The sequence below is a fragment of the Antechinus flavipes genome, chromosome 3 (genome assembly GCF_016432865.1).
Source record: "Antechinus flavipes isolate AdamAnt ecotype Samford, QLD, Australia chromosome 3, AdamAnt_v2, whole genome shotgun sequence".
Classification (NCBI taxonomy): Eukaryota; Metazoa; Chordata; class Mammalia; order Dasyuromorphia; family Dasyuridae; genus Antechinus; species Antechinus flavipes.
Genome location: NC_067400.1, coordinates 546484284 through 546510966, shown reverse-complemented (window position 1 = coordinate 546510966; position 26683 = coordinate 546484284). Strand labels below are relative to the sequence as shown.

At 36.2% G+C, this 26683-nt stretch overlaps 1 protein-coding gene across 3 annotated transcripts in view; it reads left to right on the top strand.

The window, feature by feature from the left end:
* The first annotated feature begins 2276 nt into the window (after window positions 1–2276).
* Window positions 2277–26683, top strand: part of SLC25A15 (solute carrier family 25 member 15) — a 38521-nt gene continuing 14114 nt past the window's right edge. Inside the window, exons 1-3 of one of the 3 annotated variants that reach the window (XM_051987392.1) lie at window positions 2277–2386; window positions 13600–13723; window positions 19804–20062. In XM_051987392.1, coding sequence (XP_051843352.1) covers window positions 13669–13723; window positions 19804–20062 — 314 coding nt within the window. In that variant the 5' untranslated portion in view covers window positions 2277–2386; window positions 13600–13668. Of the gene's footprint in view, window positions 2387–10356; window positions 11202–11468; window positions 11566–13599; window positions 13724–19803; window positions 20063–26683 lie in introns of those variants that run through there. The other 2 variants (XM_051987393.1, XM_051987391.1) reach the window with 2 other exon arrangements.

Sequence of the window (26683 nt, the reverse complement as noted above, 5' to 3'; positions counted from 1 at the left end):
TAGTAGTTCATAGTTATCTCCCAGAGTTCTTTCTCTGGGTGTAGCTGGTTCAGTTCACTACTGCTCTATTGGAACTGATTTGGTTCATCTCATTGTTGAACAGGGCCACGTCCATCAGAATTGATCATCATATAGTATTGTTGTTGAAGTATATAATGATCTTCTGGTTCTGTTCATTTCACTCAGTATCAGTTCATGTAAGTCTCTCCAGGCCTTTCTGAAATCAAGCAGGATGATTTGTGAAATGAGCAGAACCAGGAGATCATTGTAAATGGCAACAAGATTATACAATGATCAATTCTGATGGATGTGGCTCTTTTCGGTAATGAGATGGTTCAGATCAGTTCCAATAATCTTGTTCGGAAGAGAGCCAACTACACCGAGAGATAGGACTGTGGGAACTGAGTGTGGACCACAACATAGCATTTTCACTCTTTCTGTTGTTATTTGCTTGCATTTTGTTTTCTTTCTCATTTTTTTTTCTGGTTTGATTTGATTTTTCTTGTGCAGCAAGATAACTGTATAAATATGTATACATATATTGGATTTAACACATACTTTAACATATTTAAGATGTATTGGATTATTTGCCATCTAGGGGAATGGATGCGGGGAAGGAGAGGAAAATTTGGAACACAAGGTTTTGTAAGGGTAAGTGTTGAAAAATTACCCATGCATATGTTTTGTAAATAAAGCTTTAATTTTTTTTTAAAAAGAAAGAAAGAAAAAAAGCTGTATCAGGGTTTTTTGTTTTGTTTTGATAGAACTTTGAAGCTATGTGGTTTGTAGACTCCTACTAGTGTGCTTCTTTCAGCCAAACTTTTAACTACTTCTTAGATATGAGTCTTTACTAAAATATTTTAGTAAGAAGAAGAAGAAGTTAGAAGAAGAAGGATAAGCATTTATATAGCTCCTACTATATGCCAGGAAGTTTTAAGTGCTTTTTACAGATATTGTTTCATTCAATCCTCACAATACCTCTGGAAGATAAGTATTATAATTATCTCCATTTTACAGTTAAGAAAACAGAGACAAACAGAGGTTTAGTAATTTGCCTAAAGTCATGCTGCTAGCAAGTATCTGAGGCTAGATTTGAATTTAGGTCTTCCTGATTCTGAATTTTATTCTCTATCCACTACATCATCAGTTGGATTTTGGTAATAATAGAGCATACTATATGCTGGGTGCTTTACTAGCATTTCATTTGATTTTTACTATAGCACTGGCAGAAAAGTGCTATTATCATCTCCACTTTACAGTTGAGGAAACTTAGGCAAACAAAGCTTAATAGGCTCATCCAGAGTTATACAGTTAGCAAAAATTGAAACTATATTTGAAGCAATGTGTTCCTGACTTGAAGTCTAACATTCTATCCATTCTACCAGGTAACTGATACAAAATATCTTTCAAATATATACTTTGGGAATATACTTCTTCCATGAGTATAGGCAGAGTTCAGGGGAAAGTAAGTTCAAACTTATAACATATGTGGCACAGGAATAATTCAGTTGTTTTATTATTTTTATTTTTAAATATTTTTATAGTATTTTATTTTTTCAAATACATGCAAAGATAGTTTTCAACATTCATTTTTGCAAAATCTTGTGTTCCATGTTTCTTCCTTTCCTTCTCCACTCTAGGGAAAAAAAGAGGAAAAAGGAGAAAAAAAAATCATGCAAACAAACAAACAAACCATCACATAATCTTGTTATTGTATACAATGTTCCCTTGATTCTATTCATTTCACTTAGCAACAATTCATATAAGACTCTCCAGGCCTTTCTGAAATTGTCTTGCTGATCGTTTCTTAAAGAACAATAATATTCCATTACATTCATATGCCATGACTTATTCAGCCATTCTCCAATTGATGGGCATCCATTCAGTTTCCAGTTCTTTGCCATCACAAAAAAAAAAAAGCTGCCACAAACATTTTTGCACACGTGGGTCCTCTTCCCTCTTTCATGATATCTTTGGAATACAGACCCAGTAGAGACACTGCTGGATAAAAGGGTATGCACCGAGTAACTCAATTCTTGACTTCTGGAAGTTCCTTTTTCTCTGTTGTAAAGTCAATGTGAAGTTTCCTCAAAGCACAATATAGTTTTCTTTTGGATTCCTTGTAGAGTCCTTAATGCTGCCTCTTCTTTGTCCTTGATTCTTAAAGTAGACATTGACATCAGCCACAGCTATTTCAGGGATATTGCTAAGAAGCCTGTGGGGCATTTCTCTTGGTAAGAGAGTGAGAAAGGAGACAGAGGATCTCTCCCAGCCCCAAGTCATTCCCTCTCAAGTGTTTGGCTGTAACTACTTCTAACACTGGGCTGGCTCCTGGACACTAAAATGCTGAATCCTGATAGCTTGCAATTTGATCCAAGCTCACAAGGTAAAACAATCTCTTCAATCAACTCTAATACACTTCCTGTATAGCATCATTTCTTGTTATTGGATGGATTTCACGCTTTCCAAATTGGCTAAAGACTTCTCTGCATCTAATTTAATGATTTTGATTCAATGACTTCATAGAGATATTTTGCCAAATAAAGTATGAGGGTTTACAACAATGGTCAGCATACTAGGGGGACAGCATCAAAAGGCCAAATTACATGTCTGTTTTTGTGCTACTCATGAACTAATAGTTATTTGTTTTGCACTTTAAAATAAAGTTTTATCATATTTTTAAAAGATCAAATTGTTTTCAGCTTGTGGGTGATACAAAAACAAGATGGACTTGGGTTTGGCTCTTAGGAAATTATTTATTTTGGGTATAAAGCATCTTACTTTTTTCAAGTCTCTTAATCCTAGTATCTTCTCTCTTTAAATCATTTCCTATTTATTCTGCATGTAGTCTATTTTTAAAATACTTGTTTACCTGTTGTCTTCTCCATTAAATTGTAAGCTTCTAGAGGGAAAGAACAGTACAGTCTTTTGCCTCATTTTGTGTCCCCAGAACTTAGTACTGTGCCTGTCCTATAATAGGCATTTAATAAATATTCATTGACTGATTGAGGTTCTTTAAGTGGGAGGAGGGAGTGATTTGATTCAATTGACCTTCACTTTTTCATGGCTTTACTATCTGGCTATGAGTAGCTTTCTCCACTACTGCCCACTTTCACAGACCTTTTTCATATTTTCTGCTACACTGCCACCTTCTGGTTTGGATAATGATTCAGAGACTATGAAATATTCCAAAGGGAGTCCATCAGGTTTTTTTTTTTTTTTTTTTTAGTTTACAGGGATTTTCTATCCTTTTGAGATTCAGAGTCATGTTGGAGAAGTCCTTAGATATTGTCTTTTGAATTATTTATATCAAATACTCCTGCTAAGGGAGTTGGTATGTGCAACCAGCATTTTTTGTCCCAATACTGTAAGTTAAAGAAAATTCCTCTCCTCTCTCATCTTGACAATTATGGACCATGAAAATTACTATAGTTTTGCAACTGTCAATGCTGAAAAATTACCCATACATATATCTTGTAAATAAAAAGCTATAATAAAAATAATAATAATGCCAATAAATAGTAATGGTAGTATTTAAACTACCTGTCTAAAAAAAAAGAAAGAAAGAAAGAAAGAAAGAAAGAAAGAAAGAAAGAAAGAAAGAAAGAAAGAAAGAAAAAGAAAAGAAAATTACTCTAAGACTTCACCTAACAAGACTGAAGGGGAATTAGTAGGATTGAACTTTGTCCTACTTTCTTGCCAGCAATAAAATCCCTGCCCTTTGAACTTAACAAAGTTGTTTCATTTTTCTAGTAGTGTCAAGGGACAGAGTTCAAGCTTCAGATCTTTACTATTGTGACCATAAGTGGGCTAACATTGTGAGAAATAGTGAATGTTTTATTATCTATTTTTCCAAAAAGAGGGATTTTTAAAAAGTAGTACTAAAGACATGCACATACATACATATACGTGTGTTTCTATGTGTGTTATCTATGTATACACATACGATCGCCATTGTAATTTGGATAGCTGAATTGAAAGAGAATCACAGCTGAAATTAACAATGCCAAACACTAGGACAGCATCCATTATTCCAAATGATTGTGGTGAAATTATGTTTTAATATTCATAACTCAGTGGAATTATTTCTTTGTAAGCCTGAGAAGAATTGAAATGTTTATTAACTCTCAAAACCTTGATGAGGCTGTAAGTAGCCATGTAAGAATATGGTTGCTGAAGACTGAAAGCATATATTAAGAAAAAATTAAAGAAATTCCTTTGTATGGTGGCTATTGGTAAAGTTGTCTTTCCATACCGCTAGGACTGTGTATCAAAGGAACCCTTAATAAATGATATTTGATTATGGGAGTGGAAGGAACAAGGAAAAAACTGCAGTGATGTGGTACAGTAATCTGGCTCACTTATTAGCTGTGTGACCCAGGGCAAGTCAATGCTTTCCACAAAATTTTGAAAAGTGTTAAAAGAGCCAGTCTTTATAATGAGAAAAGAACACTATTTTAAAGACAATCTTAATCAAGAAAAAAGCAAGGAACTGTTGCCTTTCTCAATAAGCTAATAATAAGAAGATATTAGCTAATTTGCCAAAATAGCTTTCCTAAAGAGTAAATCTGACTTTGTCCCTTCTTCTGTTCAGTAAGTTCCAGTGATTCCTTTCTCCTGAAAGAGCAAATATAAACTTCCCTATTTAACATTAAAATAATTTTACAACTAGGTCCCTAATCTACTTTTTCATGCTTCTTATACATTTTCCCCATCTAATCACTATGCAATCCAGCTATCCTGGCTTACTTACTGTTCTGTACTCACAATACTCCATCTCCTGTGGCTTCTGCATGGAATTCCCCTCCCCCTGCCCAATACCTAGAATGCATTTCCTCCTTATTTCTATTTCTGGGGATCCCAGATTTTTTTCAAAATTCAACTGAAGAGCCACTTTCTATCTGAAGATTTTTTTTGCCCCCTTCTAGATGCTAATGCATCCTCTTCTCAAACTACTTGATATGCATTTTATGTAAATTATTTATATTTTTATGTGTGTGAGAATTATATTAATATATATTTATGCATGTATATGTAGGCATATACATACATACATATTCTATATCTCTATCTCTATCTTATCTATCTACCTCATATAGGATATTTTTCCAACTTGCACTCAAATTGGATCTCTAGAAGGGTAAATTGCTACCCCAGGCTTTAGAGATAAACTTTTATATGGCTAGTCATATTACTGTAGCTCCTAAGTTGATGTGCTTCCCTTTTAATAGTCAGCCAATAGATTTAGCACTTTTAGGAAAAGCATTTCCTGAGATGACATAGAAAGAATTGGTGTGCCCCGGCATGCGTTCTATCAATAAAAAATTATTTAAAAAAAAAAAAAAGAATTGGTGTGAACTATTCATAAGCTTAGAACATATTCTTCCATAAATATATACTGGCTAATGGTAAGCATAGCTTCTGACTTAAAGAATAATAGCAGTAAACGAACATAGGAAAGAAATGTTTCAAAGAAGTCACTTAATAATTGCTGGTCCTTTTCCCTTTTATATGTTCTTCACACAGCTCCCTTTGTTGAGAATTTTGCTGAGAGAGTCACTCAGCTGACTCCCAGGATCTGTTCCTTTCTTGAGTCTGTTCAAGTATCAGTAGCTATTCCTTCCATATTAGCCTATTAGTTATCTACATGTATATTCTTTTTTCTTTTTATTTCTGTGGATGTATAAAGCTAGTGAAAGTAGAATTTTTAGAAAGAATATTTTTTTTTCTGGAAGATATTTTCTTGAATGATGTAACTCATTAATATTACTATTGTTTGCTTAATAAATGTATCTTTGTATCTTTGTAAAACTTTAAATGTAGAATTTTATTTTTTTGTTTAATATTTAATATAAAAAGTTTCTTGGGTAAGAAAGGATTAGCAGGATAATTTTGCGTGGCTAAACCTCTCTCTAAGGAGAAATTCTTGTGTGCTAATAAATTGTCTCAGACAATTTTTGGCTAAAATGCTAGTTTCTCAATCTCCTTGATAGCCATGACCTAGTCCTTCACTCTATCTCAATGACACACAGAGAGGGTCATTCCCTTGATCTTGCCCTCACTCACAAATGTTCCATTTCTCTCCATATACTTGGAAAATGCTTTAACTGATTAGATTGATAGATGGAGGGATGTATGGATAGATAGATAGAATCATTTCACCTTTTTCTTTGTTTTATGGCTTCTAATTCTGTTCTTTGTACTCACTATGAGTCCTCATTTCTTACCAGGCCATTACCTCCTGCAGTGACTACACACTTTCACTTTCCCTGTCTTGACCTTCAAGGTCTTCCTCTCTCAGACAGATATTTTAGTGATGGTTAATTAGGCTATCATTTGCCTCAATTCTTATATAGCCCTTAGTCATAGAATGGGCATGGCCTCTGACAAATGAAACCTGGGAAAGATCTTAATTTAGAAAGACCAAAGTCATCTACTGCATCCAGGGCCATCTCCAGTCGACAAGACTTAGATCTTGTCACTGGATTCTGATGACTAGAGGAGAGAGGGAAGCTGATGACTGCACAGCTCTGCCCCAATTAAATACAATTCACAGGTAAATTAAAATATCACTTTCATGATGTCATTGGTCCTCTTTGAGAAAGGACCACTACATCACCCACAGCCACCAACAACAGCAATGACAACAATCCAATTGCACTGGCCCTTTGGGGTTGATCAAACATGACATTTCATCTTTCTTCTTTATAGTTATATTTTATCCTTGGAATGTGCTATCCCTTTCCTTATACCATTTATTTTCTTTGTCTTGCTTTATGACAACTCAAATCTTTCCTTCTGCTGTCTTTCCTGTTAATGCCTTCTCCTCTGAGTATTTTCCATATATGCTATATATAGTTTGTATGCACCCAGTTATTTACCTCATTAGAGATCTCCCTAATAGAAAGTAAGAGTAGGTTCACATATTAGTCTTTATTTGTTTCTCCACTACTTAGAACTGTATCTGTAAATGACTATTCTTCCATACTTTTTATTTTACATAGGAAAACTAAATCTAAATTGAAAAATTATCCAAGATCACCTAGGGAAGAGATGGCTAAGATTTGAAATCAGATCCTCTGACTCCAAATTTAGACATATTTGCCAAAAACTAATTTCTAAAATTCACTTGATCTTTAATGCAATTAATTCTTTTATTTTTTCTTATTTTTTATGAACCAAAGAACACAATGCCTTTTATATACGTGCTTTATATGTGGTTATAATCAGCTGAGCTATCCTTGTAGTTGTTTCCAATGCAAGTCCTATAAAATAGGTTGTCCCCTTTTATAACACTATCTCAGTGTTTTAAGGACTCATTTAGAGAGCACATTTCCCCACTTTTACAAAAAAGTAGTCAGAAACCCTATCCACCATTCAATATGAAATTTAAAAATATTAAAATAGAAAAAATATTTTTTGATGATTTAGAAATTTTAAAGTAGAGATGACATACATTTTCATTTTCTGTGAAGTGTTTATGGAACGATTTGTTCACTTTCAAAGGAAACAAGGACATCTGAGATATAAACTACCTCAGAGTTGGGGTGAGCAGGTAACCTGCTTTAGTGGAATTATTCACTTTTAAAATAAAGTATCATTAACCAGCATGTTGAGAAATTTCTTAGAAACAGCAACTTGTTCACTTTTTTTTTCCATTTTGCAAAACTGATCATTCTGCCCCTAACCCTAACCAACGTCACACCAACTACTTTAGGACAAAGATAGCTAGAGATGGTTGTGCAATCTCAAAATAGGCAAACAAGCAGAAGCTGTGAACGAATTAGGGGAAAAACCTGCAATCTTGTTTTCTTGATTTAAATCCATATTTAAAAGCAAAAACTTATGCCTCCAACTTCTGCCCAGCCCTAAGACAATGGGAGATAACATAGAGTCATCCTTAAAATAAAGGCATTGGAGACTTAATTTTTACAAGAACTTGGTTAAAGATAATACCAAAGCTAAATAGAGTGGTGGGCAATCAAGACAACTAAAGCCTATACTTCACTCACTGATTAAGTCATTTGAATTCCCTTTATTTATCTTCCCTTTTATAAAATAGAAATAGTGGAAGTAGTCAGCAATTCAAAAAACTGTTTTGAATTAAATATTTAAAAGCATCTAAAACTTTGAAAAGGTGCTATTATTACCAAATATTCTTCTAATGGACTACACTATTGGAAAGAGCTCCTGATTCTTTTTATAGACACTTCATATTCCAAATTACATGTTAAAATTAAAAACATGAAAAACAATGGTTAGAGCACGGTATATAAAAAGTCATATCTTGTCCTCAATCCTTTCTTAGGTTGGTTGCTTCATGTGACAAATTGTCCCATGGTTGAAGACTAAAACTCTAACCTTAACCTCTACTGTAAATGGTTGGTTGATTAGTTGTTGACTTCATTCTTGAAGAGGACTAAATTGATATTGTTATGTTAGAGTCGAATTACAATGTGTCCAAATTGTGACTGAACAGACCAAATTGAGCTTGGAATGCTCTGCCACAGGTCAGACACAAATAGTCCCTATGAGCTTTTGGAGTGGTTTCTCTAACTTCTGAGCTAATTCAATTCTGCTTTGCTCATAGAGCACAGCATCTTCTCTGATGAGGGCACATCATGCTGGGCAGTCCTGTGTTAATATCTCCCATGTCATGCAATCAATTCTAAAGTTTTTAAGAGAGATCTTGAGAGTATCCTTGTATTGCTTTTCCTGATCACTTTGTGAGTGCTTGCCCTGTGACCACCTTGTGAGTGTTTGCCCTGAGTTCTCCATAAATAGTTTTTTTTTGGCAAGCATACATTTGGCATTCCAATGGAAGTTGAACTTTGCAATAGAGTTGGAATGCCTATTACTGATTACAAGGGAATGGAGAATATGGATAGCTTGATGTAAATTTCATTATTGCTTGAAACAATTTAAAATGCACTATTTATTAGCAGTAGGTAGAATGTTGGACGTGGAGACAGGAAGACTTAGATTCAAATTCCAATCCAACCACTTGATAGCTGTGTGACCCTGAACAAATAGCACAATCTCTGAACCCCAGTTTCTTCATCTGTAAAAATGGAAAAAATAATACCAACTTCATAGGTTTATGAGTATTAAACAAAACTGCAAGCAAAGCATTTTGCACATTTTAAAACTTTACATGTCAGCTGTAAAAATAATAGCTAATATTTATATAGCACATTAAAGTTTTCATAGTACTATGCAAATATTATTTTATTCTCATAACAACCATGGGAGGTAGGTGTTCTAGTTATTTAGTGTGCCAGTAATATCATTACCACATGGCATAATAATAATAGCTTATCATCAGATAAAATGTTAAAGATTTTTTAAAATGCCTTTACTTATGTTTATCTCACTGGAAAAAAAGTAGTAGATTTTTGGCAAGATTCATTACTACTACTACTACAAGATCCATTACTAACTAGTCCCCTAGGTGGCACAGTAGATTACTGCATTAGTTTAGAAGTAGAAAAGACTTAATTTCAAATATTGCCACAGATGTTTACTTGCAGTGTCGTCTTAGGTAACTGTAAAATGTTGACAATAATAACCTTTAAAGGGTTGGTGTGAAAATCCAATAAAATAATACCTGTATCTATGCCTTTAAAATATCTATTAGCCTCTTGGCCATGTGCAAGTCATTTAACCTCCCTGTAATTTAAAATAAATTGGATTGAATGATCTATAAGAGTTCTTGCAGGTATGAGATCTGCAGTTTTATGATTTTGTTAATAGAAAGCTTAAAGAAGCCACACCCAACTTTTTAATTAACTACATTCATGTGAGATTTTTATAATCAACTTCATACTCAAAGTAAAAAACTATTGTAAAATTATTTAAATACTAGTGCTGAGTTTCAGTAGAAGTTAGGATTAGATTGGCAATAATATCATGCTATTTTGTCTTTTCAAGGGACAGCATGTTAAAATGTATTTTCTATGATGCAATGTTACAATGCCACATGGGAAAAAATTTTCTTAGTAAGAGGCAGAATGGGATTAAACTTTAAGAACACAACCAATTTGGAGGAAATGAAATTGGAAACATAGTATCTGAGTCAGAGCACTTTGAGTAGGAATGTTACTTCCTGAGTATATAGACTGCTGTGCGCTTCTATTTTATCAGAATATGGAAGGGATAATTACTTTTCTCCAGTTATGCATGAGTTTCTTTGGTCCTGAAAACAAACAAAAAATCCTCAACTCTTCTCTCTCCGAGGCTACTGATTTATAAAGTAGATCCGTTTTCTATTAAGAGCTCTCCAACACTAATAATACCGTAGTTTTTAAAAATTATAATCCTAAAGGAAAAAGTCATAGCAGTCATTAAAAGATATTCAATCTATACTCTAGCTCTTAAAGTAGATACTGTGGTCTTACTAATGTGGCAGCCTTGTAGTGCTTTGCACAGAGTCCTGTCCATAAGAAATAGATTAATCTTTTTTTTTTCTGTGCCAGGTACTGTCACGGTGAGTATTCAATTAATTTGGAATAATATCACGAATTCCCGTTCCCAAAGAGAAATGGCTTTCTCTCAAGCCCTTTTTGGGGTGTGGGAGCAGGAGAGAGGCTTTCCCCCGGTAATGTTTTTGCATTTATTTCCCAACTCTGCATCCTTACTTCCAAGCTCCTTACGTTAGAAAGAATGTCTTCCGTCAAAACGAACGACTTTAAAAAAAAGTTTATTTTTCAATAATCTTTTTTTTTTATTTATAATTTCAAATTTTCCCCTTCCCTCTAGTCCTTCTCCCATGCATTGAGAAGGCAATAGGATACTTATTATATATAAGTGAAGTCACAAAGTGACTAATTTCTAAATACGACCCCATTAAAACTTAGGCCCAGGAACTGAAAGTCACTTGATAATCACAAAGTCTCCTAAAGCCAAGCAAAAGTCCAGTCTACCAGATTGTAAAGTCCTTGGTCCCCTTCCTGCTTTCATGACATCCCCAAATAGGAGTTCAGAAGCCCGTAGAGGGGAGGGGTGGGCAGAAGAAGCGGGATTAGAATAGGGGATAACGAGTGATTCCACCGAAAACCAATTAGAAAAGGTCCATTCCATTGCTTCCCGCTTGCACACCCTACACAGCAGCGGAGGAGGCGGCGGTGGCGCAGGAAGCCGCGGATGCGCTGGGGTGCCCGCGTAGGGGACGCGCAGCGCTCCTAGGGGATACAAGTTGCGCGGTAGGAGCTCTAGAGGCCGCAGGCTCCGGGGCGGAGCGCAGTCCAGGCCCGCCGTGGCTGTTCCTTGACTTCCGCTTTCCCGCCTGACTGGCTGAGCTGGGGAAGAAGGCTTAGAGGGGGCAGGATGGCCAGGGGGAGCGCGCAGGCGAGGAGGGGGGCGCGGTGCAGGCGCGCCAGAGTCGTGCGTCTATATAAGTCTGCGGGGGCGGGGCGGCGCGGTGGGGGTGTAACGCGCACCCCGGGTTAAACGGCCCGGTCAGGGCCATGGAGTAAATGCAGCTGCCGCCTCTAGCAACTTACATCGCGTACGGGCGGCGGCGGAGGAGGAGACTGAGGCGGCCGTCCCTGGGCGCCGGGCGCATTGGTGAGCTGTGCGCCGCACAGGCCCGGGTCTTTGCAATGTGCGCTGGGAGCCTCGGGGAAAGGAGGAGGAATCCCGTACTTAGGAAAGAGAAGAGAAGGCGAATCTTATAGTTTCCTCCTCCCGTTCGGCTCCCTGCGCTTTCCCGAGAACTGGCTCTGACGCTTTCCCTGCCCCCCTCTGACACGTGCAGTCGGTACTTGCAGCACTCCCCGGTAGTAGAGGGTGGGAAGGACCCCTTTCGTGCTTTGTTCCCCCCACCCCAATCCCGGGTGGGCAAGGGGAGAAGCGGACGAACCTGGTTGGAGGGATTTGTGTCCCGAAGATTTGGGAATAATATGCCCATAACAACTGGAAACCAGCTGTTCACCTCCCCGGGCTCCTTCACCTTGCCCCTGAAACTGTCAGTCACTGTATCCTTTCGTCCCTTGAGTTGCATTCTGAATGGTGTCATTTAGTAGGTGACCTTAGTTGTGCTGCTGACTCTGCCCAGAGAAGCCGTGAGATTTTATGAATGGGATGATACCCTTCCACGCTGAGTTTTTGTAATATACATGGGAGACAGCTTGGGCATTTGCAACTCTTTCCTCCCACCTACCCCAACTTTTTTTTTTTTTTTTTTTCTGGTGGAAAAATGTATCCACCCTTACCCCAAAACCCAGGAAAGAGAAAGGTGTCTGTTGAAAACTGTTGCCACCTGAAAAGTAGCTTCTTTGTTTTTTTCTTTCTGAGAGTCCCTCCTCCGTAGAAGAAATTGATTAAGGATAAAGAGGAGTGTTGAAAGTAGTTAACTTTAAACCATGGATTTTGTGTTAGCAACTGAAAATTCACAAATACTATTTCCCTATGTCCAAGCAGGGCCTTTTCCTTTCCATTCTTCAAAAGTTAAGAGTTGTGGGCAACTGCCACCATTTTTATTTTATTTTATTTTATTTTTTCCCTTGGACGGGAAAGTGATTACCTTTCAGTGCTGCTAGAATTTTTACCAAGTTCCTTAGTCTGACTAACAAAAGCGTTAACTTAACTTGCTTCAGTGGAGTTTTGGTCAACTATATTCTTTTTGAAGTAGGATTCATTCTTGGGATCTGATAATACTCAAAAGGTGCTTTTGATAGAATGTCTGCTCTAAGCCAGTTTCATATTTCTCTATCATTGCTCTTTCCTCCTTCCCTTTACAAAGCTACTTTGTAAAGGTATCAAATGTACATTGTTTTTATTATCTTTATATTTAGTAATTCCCTTTATTTCATAACAGTACAGTATCAAAATAATGATTATTTTCTATATTAATAAATATGCGTTTCCATCCACCCTGTTACCTAGATTGGAGGTCTGCAGTGAAAAACCTGCCTTATCAACACTCATCAGAGATGTAGATGAATTCTTGTTTGCATTGGAATAAATATCTGCTGAGAGCCTTTTTCATTGATATTTTTTGATTCTCATCTCCAGCTTTTGTCTCCACCCTCCTTTTTTTCCTTTTCTAATCCTTCCCAGAAACAGCAGGATTTATGAGAAACAAAGCGATAGAGCAGGGTTTTGTTTTGTTTTGTTTTTTCTTTTCTTCCAGATCTCTTAATTTTGTTAGTGTTTCTTAGGAGCTTTGGCCATAGCATAAGTTTTGAAACTGATCTGTTATATAGCTTTAGAACTTTAGCTTAGACTATGGGACAACTAATGGGAGTTGGGGAAAAGAGAAAAACTAATGCTCATTAACTGAAAAAAAAAGTTACATTTATAGTTGATAATTTGTTCCCTAGTTAATTAAGTCTTCTCTCCTAGTTTCTAGTAAGTCATCAGAATTCTTGTCAAGCAAAACCATTAGGTTTTATATAAGTTGTATATTGATTGCTGGGGTTCTCAATTCTTCATTGACTTTAATCTGTAATTTTAAAAACATATTTTTAAGAGTGAAGTTCAATGACACCATAGCAGTCCTTCCCCTCCCCTGCCAATAAGTCCTAGTTACTAGTTGTCAATCTAAATAATCAAACCTAAAGGCTTGCTTAATGTTGTTGTTGTTTTTCTTTTTCCCAGGAGTATGCATTATCAACCATAAGCTCTGGATATTTCCATTCCAAGAGGGAGACAAATAAGTGGGACAATATGAAGTCCAATCCTGCTATCCAAGCTGCCATTGACCTCACTGCTGGGGCTGCAGGTAATCCCAGAGAACATTCAATTCCTCTACTTCTCTTTATGCATTCTCAGAATGAAATTGGTAAAAGCCTGTTAAGATGCTTGCCGCTTCCCTGAAGAATCTGTTACATAGTAACAGATTCATTCTATACAATTTAACATTAGAACATTGTAGAAGGAATATATCTTTTCCATTATTTTCTCACTACTGTTTTAGAATAAGATTACTTTTGAGATCTACTAGGCTATTCAAAAAACAGGAAAACTAAATGTTGGGTTGCTCTTAGTTAAGAGGAGGGGCTGTTCTCCCCCCCCCCCCATCCTCCTTTTGTCTAATGCAGAGTGCTTGATGAATAGTAGGTGCTTAATAAATACTTATTGACTTGTAATAGATTCTCCTTCTAGTGAAGACTGTAGTCTTCTAGTAAAGTCTATAAATAGTGCAGGGGATGGAACAGTAACATCTATAAATTTCTCAGAATAATGTTTTTAAATGCATAAAATAAAATACATAGAAATACAAAGGAGACGAATTATGTTGAAATACACTTATGAAGAGGCAAGTACAACTCTGTCTAAGAATCTGTCTAGAGTTTACCATGAATATCCATATAAGAAATAAAATACAGAGATTAATTTTAATAAAATAACATAGTTTTATACTAAATATTTCCCATACCTCCTCAAAAAGCTTCTCCACTACCTGAGAGATATCCATTTCTCATGTTGGGTTTTAATGGCAAAGTGATTGCTTGCTAATAATTGGAAATCTTGGAAATAACTGGTATAGTAGATAGAGTGCTGGGAACCAAGAGAACTGAGTTTTAACCCTGGCTATTTTGTAAATTCACTGTGATTTTTGATAAATCATAATCTTTTTGTGTAAAATGAAAATAATGGTGCTATCCTGCCTATCACATAGGGTGTTGAGTATCCATGGAGGTATCTATAGGAATATGCTTTAATTTAAAAGTGTCACACAAATATATTAACAATTCACTATTTTTCAACTATATGTAGGCAAATAGAAAATTCTGGTTCTATTCATTTTAATTTAATAGTGTCCCCTAAGCAGAAATGGGGAAAGTTTATGGATATACGAGAAAGAAAAAATGTGGCATGGCAAATTTTTCAAAAGTGATTGTCCAAACATAGTAGTCCTCAGAATCAGCCTGGCCTTGTCTTTGGGTCATGGAGTGCAGTCATCTTTGCTCCTTACACCCTGTTGTCACAATATGGTCATCAACCTAAAGGCCTCTATTGCTCCATGCTATTTATAAGGACACAGTCCCCTATCACTAGGTTTTTTCAGCAATGACATTAAGTGACCTTTTAGTCTTGTGGAAAAATACTTTGTTCTTCTTTGAACAGAAATCGATTTATTTATTTTGAAGTGAATGATGGAAGGGCTTCTGACAGGTTTTGGTTTATTGACCTTGCAAGTCCTGTTGGGTAAGGTAAAATATTAGGCAACCACGCCATTTTGTCCTCTCTTGCTCCTGGAAATTTATGTATGCACTGTGTGTATTGGGTAGTGGTGTAGGGTGGATTGTTGTTTTCTAAAGTGAGATACTGGAACTTAAGTTGGTGTTCTGTGGGTTTTATAAACACACCTAGCACAAATAGGAAAGTTCTGGTGTTGGAGGTAATGGAGTTGATTGATAATACACAGAAAAAAGGCATTTATAACCCCCAAAGCACAAAAATGTAAAAATAACTTGACTGACTTGAGAGCCAACATAAATCTTGTCATTTAATTAGCCTGATATTTCTTTTTTTTTAAGTTTTTTTTTTAAATTTTTAAAACATATACATAACTTTCAATACTCATCCTTGCAAAATCTTGTGTTCCAAATTTTTTTCTCCCTCCCTTCCTCCCATCCCTTACCCTAATGGGCAAGTAATCCAATGTATGTTAAATCTGTACAATTCTTCTATGCATATTTCCACAGTTATGCTGCACAAGAAAAGTCAGATCAAAAAGAAAAAAAATGAGAAAGAAAACAAAATGCAAGCAAACAACAACAAAAAAACTGAAAATTCTATGTTGTGATCTACCTTCAGTCCCCACAGTCCTCTCTCTGGCTCTCTTCATCATAAGACCATTGGACTTTAATCTTACATTTCAATATCAGTTCATTTAAAGACCTCTCTATCTAGTAGAGGCACTTTGGTTGTTTGTTTAAACAACTTTTCAATTTAATCTCTTTAAAAATTGAATGTTTTTGAATTCCAAGGATCTAAACTAAATGAATTGTGAACATCTTAGATAAGAGTAAGTATATTCTGCTTCCATTAAACCATGAGAAACAGTGTGGCTTATAGAGAAGGCCTCAGAATAAGGAAGATCTGAATTTGAGTCACCATATTTACTGACATATAGTCTGTCCCATATAGTCTGTAAGGCTATAAGATGAAGAATAGGTGCTGATTTTCATTAGTAGAAGAAATTTTCATCAACAGGAATTCTGTAGGCTAATAAGATCCCGGGACTTGTCCACAATAAAAGATTCACTTCTAATTTTGTGGGCAAGATATCCAGTATTGGTGATCAGGAAATCTGAGTCTTGATTTCATCTGATATTTATCATCCTTGTGATCTCCATCTAGCTAGTCATTATCTTCATTGGTAAGATGAAGGGATTGGATTAGATGACCTTTGATATGTCTTATAGTTCTAAAAAAATTTTATCACTACATGATTTTGAAAGGTATTGAATAGTAATAGATACTGTTAACTTTTGAAAAGAAAAAAACTTGCAGTTATTTATTCCCCTCCCCGCCTTCTCTTCTTTTATCCCCATCTTTGTTCTACATAAATAGGATGGAAAAGCCTTCATGAGTCTTCAGATTTGTTTTTAGTAAATCCAGAAAAAAATAAAACACTGTGTGGTACAGTGTTAAAAACACTGAACACTGGGATTGAGGAGACCTGGAATCTAGCTTTGGCTTTGCCATAGCCTAGTTGTGGGAACTTGGACAAAATCATTTTCTCTGAGCCTCCCCTTCTGTATCCATAAAGTTAAGGAACTGGGTTAAATGGCTTCAGAGGTCTTTTAGTTCTAGAGATTTTAAGAAAAGTGCAAATGAGCTGAAATTCCAATTTTGCATTTGTTTCTTACACAAATGTCAATCTTTTGTTGTCCTCAGAGTCTCCAAATGTTCCATACTTTTTACAATTCTTTACTGAGAGAATGTTGAGTTTCACTCAGATATTGGAACTCTTATCCACCTAACATCTCTTCCAAGGACTTATCCAAGTAGCTTCCCCCTTTTGCTAAAAAATGGATCTTATGGAGGAACATGCTTGTTTAATAGAGGCAGAAAGCTGGAGGCAGAGATCAGCTGCCCTAATGAAAAATGCAGTCTCTTCTTCTCAAAGTATTTAACAGTCTTCAAGAATGAGGATGTCATGGTGTGTCTCTCAGCCTTAGGTTAAGGCTTAAGCACATGGTACTTAAATCCATATTCACTACTACTTAAAGCAGAAGATACCAGGTTTTGGTTTAAAAAAAATTATTGATACCTTCTGTTTTTATATCACTTACATTTCCCAATATAGTCTTCCTCTTCTCCCTCCCAGAAAAAACTAATCAGCATGTTAGAAAAGTTGGACATATTTAATGTCTTCCTCTTCTCCCTCCCAGAAAAAACTAACCAGCATATTAGAAAAGTTGGACATATTTAATGTTTCATCTATTCCATAATATTTTACCTTTAAGAAGGTATTAGAGAGGGGAAACTTGCCTTGTCATAAGCCTTAATTGGGGCCAAGCTTGGTCATAATAATTTTGCAGTATTCAGTTTTGAGTTGTTCTTTTCATTGAATTAGAATTGAATGTTTTTCAAAATTATTCTCTTCTTCTGTATTCCAAAAATATACAAAAACAAATCAGATACAAAGCTTCCTTTCTGATGAGAGATTCTGGGAATTACTGCCATAATCAGAAGGGGACAGAGTTCATGGGCAGGAGAAGCTGTTGGCTTCCATCCTTCCCATCAAATCTGTACATTAGTGATAGAGGAACCCAATAATAACTGTCAGGTTGCAGTTTAGAAGTTGGGATCAGTGGTGGTAGAGAAGCCATGATTGGGGTTGAAAGAGAGATTTGAAATTTCTAGTAGTGTGGTTTAGGCTCAAGAACTTTCAGACTCTGTCCCTTAATTTTGGAGTCTCTTTGTAAGAATAAACATACTTATGCCACTGGAGGGATCAAAAGCCCAACTCAATCTAGTTTGTTCATAGGGATGCTGAGCCCAAGGCTCAGTGCTTCTGCTAGGGGATTTTATATAAGATGTATTATTTGCCATACCTTTATTTCATGCTATCCTAGATTAAGAATGGGAAGGGACTAGAGGTCATTTAGACTGTAATGACCGCGTATTTAAAATCAGCCAGAGTCAGGAATTCAGGTTAAGGGGAAAATCTTCAATATTTATTGAAGTGAAGAGGTGAATAAAGATTGCGATAGCAAATATGGGCAGTTGCGACAGGAAGCCAGCTAGCAGAGAGAGAGACGCCTGAGCCAACCGTGACAATGGCAATCTCAAAAGCCTCTCCTCCCCTTCCTTTTCCACTCCCCTGCTTCCACCCACCAAAATCGTCATTTCCTATACAACACATCAGGACTTGCACAAAGAGTGGGTGGGGGCCATTCTTTCTCCAAGCTTATATATTAATAGAGTATGGTCCAATTACTATTTAGCCTCATGTGCTTGGGACCTCAGTGCATCAACTCAAGCCTCAGCCCATTACATTAGACTAATCTTATTTTATAGGTGAGCATGAGATTGAAAAGAGGAAAGTGACTTGCTAGTGCTTAGATTTGTTTCAGGAAGCTTGACAGTTATAATGGACAGAACGCTGGACCCTGGAGTAAGGAAAACCTGAGTTCAAATTTGGTCTCAGGAATTTACTAGCTGTGTAACCCTGGGCAAGTCATTTAATCCTGCTTGCCTCAGTTTCCTCACTTGAATAATGGGGATAATAACAGCACTGACCTCCCAGGGTTGTTCTGAGGGTTAAATAGGCTAAACTAGCATGGTACCTGGTATATAATAAGCACATCTAAATGTGAGTTTTTAATAGTAGTAGTAGTAGTAGTAGTAGTAGTAGTAGTAGTAGTAGTAGTAGTAGTAGTAGTAGTCCTATCACCGTCACATGGTTAATAAATAGCAAAGCTGGGACTTGACCCTAAATCCAGCACTCTTTCTACTATGCCACTTCTCTTTTTCCCTCCCACCTTTCATTATTTAAATAGGCAAGTCACCTAATCTCTCTCCCTCTGTTTCCTTGACAGTAACATACCTTTCAGGGTTGTTGTGAAAGTCAAATGATAAATATTTGTAAAGTGTTTAGCATATAGGAGGTACTAGATAAATGTTAAGTATTGCTATTATCAAATGATAAAACAGAATCCACCTCTGTTTAAATTGTTAAGCTTTCTAGATAACAAATTTTTATTCATGGAAAAAGGCAGTTTTGTGTTCACTGATGAAAAGTTACTGATGCTCGAGAGTTACTTTCAGCATATGGGTGTTGGGGGAACTTGGAGTACAACATTTTCTTTTTTCCCATAACGTTGATGTTTTTGTTAAAATAGTCCATAAATATTAGCTATTATTTAATTTTAACCATTTCTCCTGTAATTCTATTCTTATGATTTGTATTGATTATCAAGATAGAGTTGTACTAACTCTAAGTTTAGTTGTACCAACTAAAAAAAGGCACATTTGACTTGTGGAGTCCAGAAGACCTGAATTAAAATCCAGCCTCAGGGACTTAGTACCTGTGGGTCTCTGGGCAAGCCACTTAACTTTTATCTGCTTCAGTTTCTTCTATTGTAAAATGGAAATCATAACAGTTCTGTACTCCCTGGTTTTTGTGGGTATAAAATAAGATAATATTTGTGAAGCAATTAGCACAATGCCTGGTTCGTAGTAGATACTTAATAAATACTTGTTCCTTTCCCTTCTCCTTATATATAACTAAGAATTGGCTCTAAAACAGAGCTTTCATACTTTAATAAAAAAAATTAGAGAAGCAAACTTTGAGCATATTGGATAGGCAGAGGAGTTCTGACTTTCTGCTCCATATTCTAGGAGGGACTGCATGTGTGATGACTGGGCAGCCTTTTGACACGGTGAAAGTGAAGATGCAGACATTCCCCAACTTGTACAAGGGGCTTGTAAACTGCTGCGTAAAGACATACACCCAAGTGGGCTTTCGAGGCTTCTACAAGGGGACCACCCCAGCACTAATTGCCAACATTGCAGAGAATTCTGTCCTCTTCATGTGCTATGGTTTCTGCCAACAAATCGTGAGAAAAATAGTTGGATTGGAGAAGAATTCAAAGCTGAGGTTTGTCAGTAGTTTTTTTGTTTTTGTTTTTTGTTTTTTACTTTTATTGATAACTTTTGTTTTTTACATCATTTTCCTTTCCAAATAATCACCATTGTACCCTTTCCTCACCAAAGGAGATTTCCCTTGTGGCAAATATTTTATTTTATTTATATCATTTTTAATTAAAATTTTTGTAATAATAGCTTTTTATTTTCAAAATACATGCATAGTTTTCAACATTCACTCTTGTGAAACCTTGTGTTTCAAATTTTGTATCCCCAGACAGCAAGTAATCCAATGTAGATTAAACATGTGTAATTCTTCTATATGTATTTCCACATTTATCATGCTGCACAAGAAAAATCAGATCAAAAAGGAAAAAAAAATTAGGAAAAACGTCAAAAGGCCAGCAAACAACAAAAAAGATGAAAATACCACATTGTGATCCACTTTCAATATTCTTTCTGGATGCAGGTGACTTCATCACAGGTCTGTTGGAAATGGCCTAAAGCACTTCATTTTTGAAAAAAGCCAAGTCTATCACAATGTTCTCTTGTTTCTTCTCATTTCACTTAGCATCAGTTCATAAGTCTTTCCAGGCCTTTCCAAAATCAGGGGAACAATTTTTTTTTTAGAACAATAATATTTCATAACACTCATATACCATAACTTAGCCATTCTTCAATTGATGAGCATCCACTCAGTTTCCAGATTCTTTGTGGCAAATATTTTAAAAGAATTAAAAAACCATACTTCAATCAAACAAGCTGATAAAATACATCTGATTATTATTAATATCTCTCTGCTTGCCCCATGACCACAATTAAAAGGCAGATGATGCATTTTCTTAACTCTTTCCTAGGATCAATTTTTGCCACTGTAATTCCACAATATTCAGTTTTATTTTAGTATTTTTTTCCTGTTTATATTATTTGCCTTCTGCATATTGTTTTTTTGGTTCTCATTACTTCAATCTGTATGTTAATATAATAAATCTTCCCACACTTCTCTGAATTTTTTATGTTAATTATTTCTTAAGGAGCAATTATATTTCATTGCATCAGAGGCCATACTTCCATTTCCCAATCTGTAGGTGTTTTCTTTGTTTCTAATTCTTTGCTACCACAAAAGGGGCTGTTATTAATATTTTAGTATTTTTTAACTTTCTTTTAAATCTTTTAACTTTTCTTTAATCTTCTTGAGATATGTACCTAGCAGTGAAATTTCAAAGAGTATGGGAAATAAATGCAGTTTTTTTTTTCCTTTTGGCAAGTCAATCAAGGTTATGTGACACCGCCCAGTTGACTTGACATTAGGAAGTGTCAAATGTCTGAGGCTGGATTTGAACTGAGGTCTCCTGACTCCAGAGCTGGTGTTTTATCCACTGCATCATCTAGCTACCTCCTGTAAATGCTGCTTTAATAATTTATTTATTTATTAATATATGTTCATCAACTCTTGACATGTATGAATAGATGAGTGGATGAGTAGTGTTCTTAGGCATACACAGTTCCTTGCCTTAGAAGTTTTTGCTTATTAAAAAGCAAGCTGCATACTATATGTTTGGAAAAACAGAACTATGGTCTCTCTCTTTCAGGGATTGATGCTAACTTAACCGTGTTACAGAATGCAGTCATAGAATCTTAGAATGGGAAGAGAGCTGCATATTATTCTAGTCTAATGCATTCTGAGTAGGAACTCCCATCTACTAGCTCTCTGACAAGTGGTCACCTGTATTCCTCTTGAAGATCACTAGTGACTAGAAACCCACCATTCCTTGAAGTTGGGCAGATCTAATTACTAGGAAGGATTTTCTTCCATTATGTCTAGAAAACTGCTTCCCTGCCTTTTTTTTCTCTCACAGGCCAATCAAGAGGAAAAGAATACCTACCGGTACAAAAGTTGTATAGCTGTGGCTGTGTGATTGTCTTATCTAAATCAAACCAGAAACATTTTGGCTTTAGCATGTTCTGGAACAGATGTTAGCAGACTGAGTTTAAATTCAGCCTTTACTATTGGCTTTAAAAAAAAGTTTATGAGGTTCATAATTTCCCTATCAACAAACATGTTATTTCTAATGCATCCTACTGTCTGTCCATCTTGATCAATAGTACTTGAGGGAAGTTAACTAGTTTCCATCTAAAATATTCCAATAAAAATAGTTATTTTTTAAACGTTTAAAAGAATATACCTACAGCTTTTCAGAAAATTTGACTACCTTGAGTGGCCTAGACTAAAACTTCTTAAATTGTGGGTCAGGATTGGGGATTATGCAACTGAATGTAGGGGGTCACAAAAAATTTGCCAACAATAAAAGATTTCTGAATGCCCTACATCCAATAGTATCAAATATTCCTCCTGGTTTAAATTCTTTATGTAAAAATAAAGAAGTACATCTTGTTAGCATGCAAGTTTGTTTTAATTTTAATAAGTGGTACAATTATATGTATACAAAAGAGTTACTTTAAAATAAATTATTTTATGATTTATTATCAGTAAATAAAAAGAGTTTGTGAGTGGAAAAATTTAAGAAGCCATAGTCTAGGTAACTGAAATTTTACTGTAATTGAATTAGGAGAACAAATTCAGTTCTTGGTTTATTCTTGATACCTTGAGAACCTTGTTATAATCTTATTCTTGTGAAACCTGTAGTGAAACAATACTATGGAACAGTGAATGAATGAGGTTTTTTCCCCTTTCCTTTCGGTTCCCCTTTGTCTTCTCCTTCCCCCTTCTCTTCCCTTTCCACATAGAAAACATTTCTGCCACATTTGTCAGAAGTGTGCAGATTTATCAGGAATTTACAGTCTTAGAGAGTTACCTGGGGCACCAAGAAAACTAGTCAGTCAACAATCTTTTAAGTACTTACTATGTGCCAGACATGGTTAACTGCTAGAGATTAAAAGGCTAAATAAATAGATAATAGATGCTGTCCTCAAGAAACCTCTATTTAAATAGCAGAGACTGTGTAGCCTAACAGGGTCCTCCAACTTTTTAAATAGGCGGCCAGTTCACTGTCCCTCAGACTGTTGGAGGGCCGGACTATAGTAAAAACAAAAACTTTGTTTTGTGGGCCTTTACATAAAGAAACTTCATAGCCTTGGGTGAGGGGGATAATCGTCCTCAGCTGCCCCATCTGGCCTGAAGGCCATAGTTTGAGGACCCTGGAGAGATACTTAGGTAGAGAGAAGAAATATAGAGTAGATGGATGGGATTCTGGGAAAGGAAGTCATTAGCAGCTGTGTGTGGGTGGAGGGGGGTTAGGGGGAAGGGAGATTAGAAAAGGCCTCCATGAGGTTTTTATCTTAGACTTGAAGAAAGTCAGCGAAACTAAGATGTGGGAATAAGGGGACAGAAAATTCCAGATGTGAGAGAATGTTGGGCTCAGATGAAAGCATGGAGATGAGAGATGGATTGTTATGTTTAAGGAACTGCAAAAGGCTAGTGTGTGTGTGTATGGGGGGGGGGGAGTTTAAAAAATAAGAAAAGTAGGAAGGGCCTGATTGTGAAGAGTTTTAAATGCTAATGGGATTTATATTTGACTCTGGAACTAAGAGGGGGCCACTGGAGCTTTTTGAATAGGGGGATGGCATTCTCAGATGTAAACTTCAGAAAAATCAACTTCGGAGATATATTAAGAGTAGAGTGGAGAGAGCCTTGAGGAGGTAGGGAGACCAAATACGAAGGTATTGGAGTAGTCTAGACAAGAGGTGATTAGGACTTGAAATAAAATTGAGACTATATGAGTGAAGAAAGGAAAAATGTATAAAAAAGATGTTGTAAAAGTAGAAATGACAATATTTGTAACATATTGGCTACGTGGAGTGAGAGTGAGGAGTTTGCCAGGATCTCATAGCATATCTGCACTAGAGACAATACTTGAATCTGGATATTCCTAATTTTTAAGACCAATCCTCTATCCACTAAATAATACTGCCTCTCTTTATTATATTATAATAATACATAAATAATTATAATGATATATAAAATATGTCCTTTATTTTTATAATTTATTATAGACTAATTTACTTATGTAACATCTGTATAACTTATAAAACTGATAAATGTAATTGCTACTAATAATATGATAAGATTGTAGACATAGGGAAGGGACTTTATATGGTACCTTAACCCTCTTCATTTTATAAACAACACCTCGAGAGATTAATGGTGACTATGTCTATATAGCTAGTAAGAAGCCAAGCCAAAAATTAGACCCTCCAATTCTAGGATGAATTCTGCTGAACCATGTTACCTAAATCCTTTGCTCCACTCCTTTTTTTTTCTTCTTTCTGTTAAGATCAGTCATTCAAGTTTATTGGCAATAAAAAGACTACAATCATAAGTAGCTTACAATTATATACCAATACATATTTGATTGGTAATAATTTTGACTTGTTAGTAGTAGCCATCTTTTATATAATGCAAAGTACTTTATGTATGTTAACTGATTTGATACTAATTTCTGCATAATATTAAAGGTATCTGAATAATGTTTAATCTTAGGTTCAGTGAAAATATTTGTAATAACATAACAAGGAAGAAATTTGCAAATTTCTACCTCTTCTGCCTCTTAAGAGACTGATCACATCCTCTGCTTAAGGACAGTTGGAAGCTAGTTCCTTTAATGTGACTTGGCCATGTTTGGGGTCAGGGGACAATTGGGGTGTGTGTATGAAGAGGAGATTGTGAAAGGGCTTTACTTCCTACTTGCTAATACTGTTGGCTATCTCTGGCAGCCATGGAGAATTGAAGAGAATTCCTCTTCTCCTAACTCATGCTTTGGAATGCAGCTTCTATTAGGTGGCTTTCAGTGTTCAAGGAAAAGGAAAAAGTAACTCTTCACACTGACCTCACCTAATCTTTTGGCCATCCCTAGCATGCAAAGAGCCCTCTGTGAGCCTTAATAGGAGCCTGGGGGAAAGGACTAGTAATATTTGTCCCAAATAAACTCTCATTTCTCTTTCTCTTTCCCTCTTTCATGGTGAAACCGATGTGAGGCAGAGAGAACAAGTATCCAGTTTTTTGCTGGAGAGTAATGGTCTATTTTGTGAATCTGACCTAGAAAAATGTTCAAAGGGAAAGGGAATGGAAGAAAGGGAGAAGGAGAGGGAGAAAGGGGAGAATGAGAGAGAGAGAGAATGGGGAAAGAAAGAGAAAGGGAGAAAGAGGGAGGGAATAAATGGAAATGGATGAAAATAAAAGGAATGAGCATATTGGAAGTATGTTCTCTAGTAGACAGTATTATCCGGTTTGACTTTTAGCTATTATAAACCATATTTTGAGGGAATGTGTGTATGTGTGTGTGCGTTATACATATACACATATGTGCACATGTTTTAAGCTAAACATATTCATCCCTAACCACTTATTTCACTTTTATTACAGTCATAAAATGGAACTCGTGCACCCTTGGTGCTTATACAAGGATATGAAAGTGTTTATTAGAGACCCAAAGTCCACATTGAATTTAGAATGATCTAGTCAGCATTTGCTGTTCACTTGGATTTTCATCAGATCCTTCATTCAGGATGGACTGAGGAGTTTCAGATAGACATTCATGTGTCAGTATGTCCTCAGGTGCCTAGATTTCCTGTCTTTTAAACCAACCATCTTTAGGATATATCGCTAAACTTGAGGGTATCAAAGGAAGGGAAAAGAAATGGGCTCCTGAGAAGTACCATTTAATACCAGTCTCTACTCCTGGTCTGGCTTAGTGAAGCCAGACTAAGATTTTGACAAATCAAATCGGTCTCCAGCTACTTTCTACCTCTCCAGCTGTCCCCAAGTTCTTGTCCCCTTTATGATATCATTGTCTCTAAAAATCAACTGTGGTCTCTCTCTAAAAACAAGGTGAGGAACTCTGGCCTATGGGCAGTATAAGGCCCACAAAATCATTTGGTCTGGCCCTGCCAAGGCAACCACAGGCAATAATGAGCTGCTTGAATTCCATTCGTTGATAATTTTGTATGGCTTGAAAATGGCATTATAAATAAATATCCTAATGGCCACTGGGAGAAAAAAAGATTCCCCACCCTCTAAAACCTGCCTGTGAAAGTATTGCACAATAATGTTCAAAAGCTATCTATATTTATAGACAGTTACCTTTGGTCCCTAAAGGTAGATAAAAATTACCTGCTGATCTTAACTGATAGATCCGAGCCATCTGACTGACAGGGTTCCCCTGAGAAAGGCAAGCCTAGCTTGAAAAGCAAATGACAAAGTTTAAACTTTGAGTTTTAACAGAATTAGAAAAACAAAGATTTTTGCTCTGTGGTCGTTAAAGGGAAGTGAGAGTAAGCTTATGAACTAGGTACCATGTAGCAGAAGAGTTTGAAAGAATAACGCAATGCAGGTGTGTATATTTATGTGTCCAACAAATATACATACCCATATTTTAATGTTTATTTTCTTTAAAATGTAGAAGGAAATGTGCCCTAAGCAGTGTGAAAGAAAAGCCTTCTCAGGGCCAATTGTTAGGAACACTGTCTCCTTGCACTCTCCGCCTATAAGCCAAAGTACGAGTTCTGATCCTTTCCCAGTTAACATTAACTGCCCTACCACTCAGGGTCAGTGTTTTCTGAATTAATTTCCCTTTGTAGTCAAGAGACTGGATCACTTGGGTGTGAGTGAGCATCA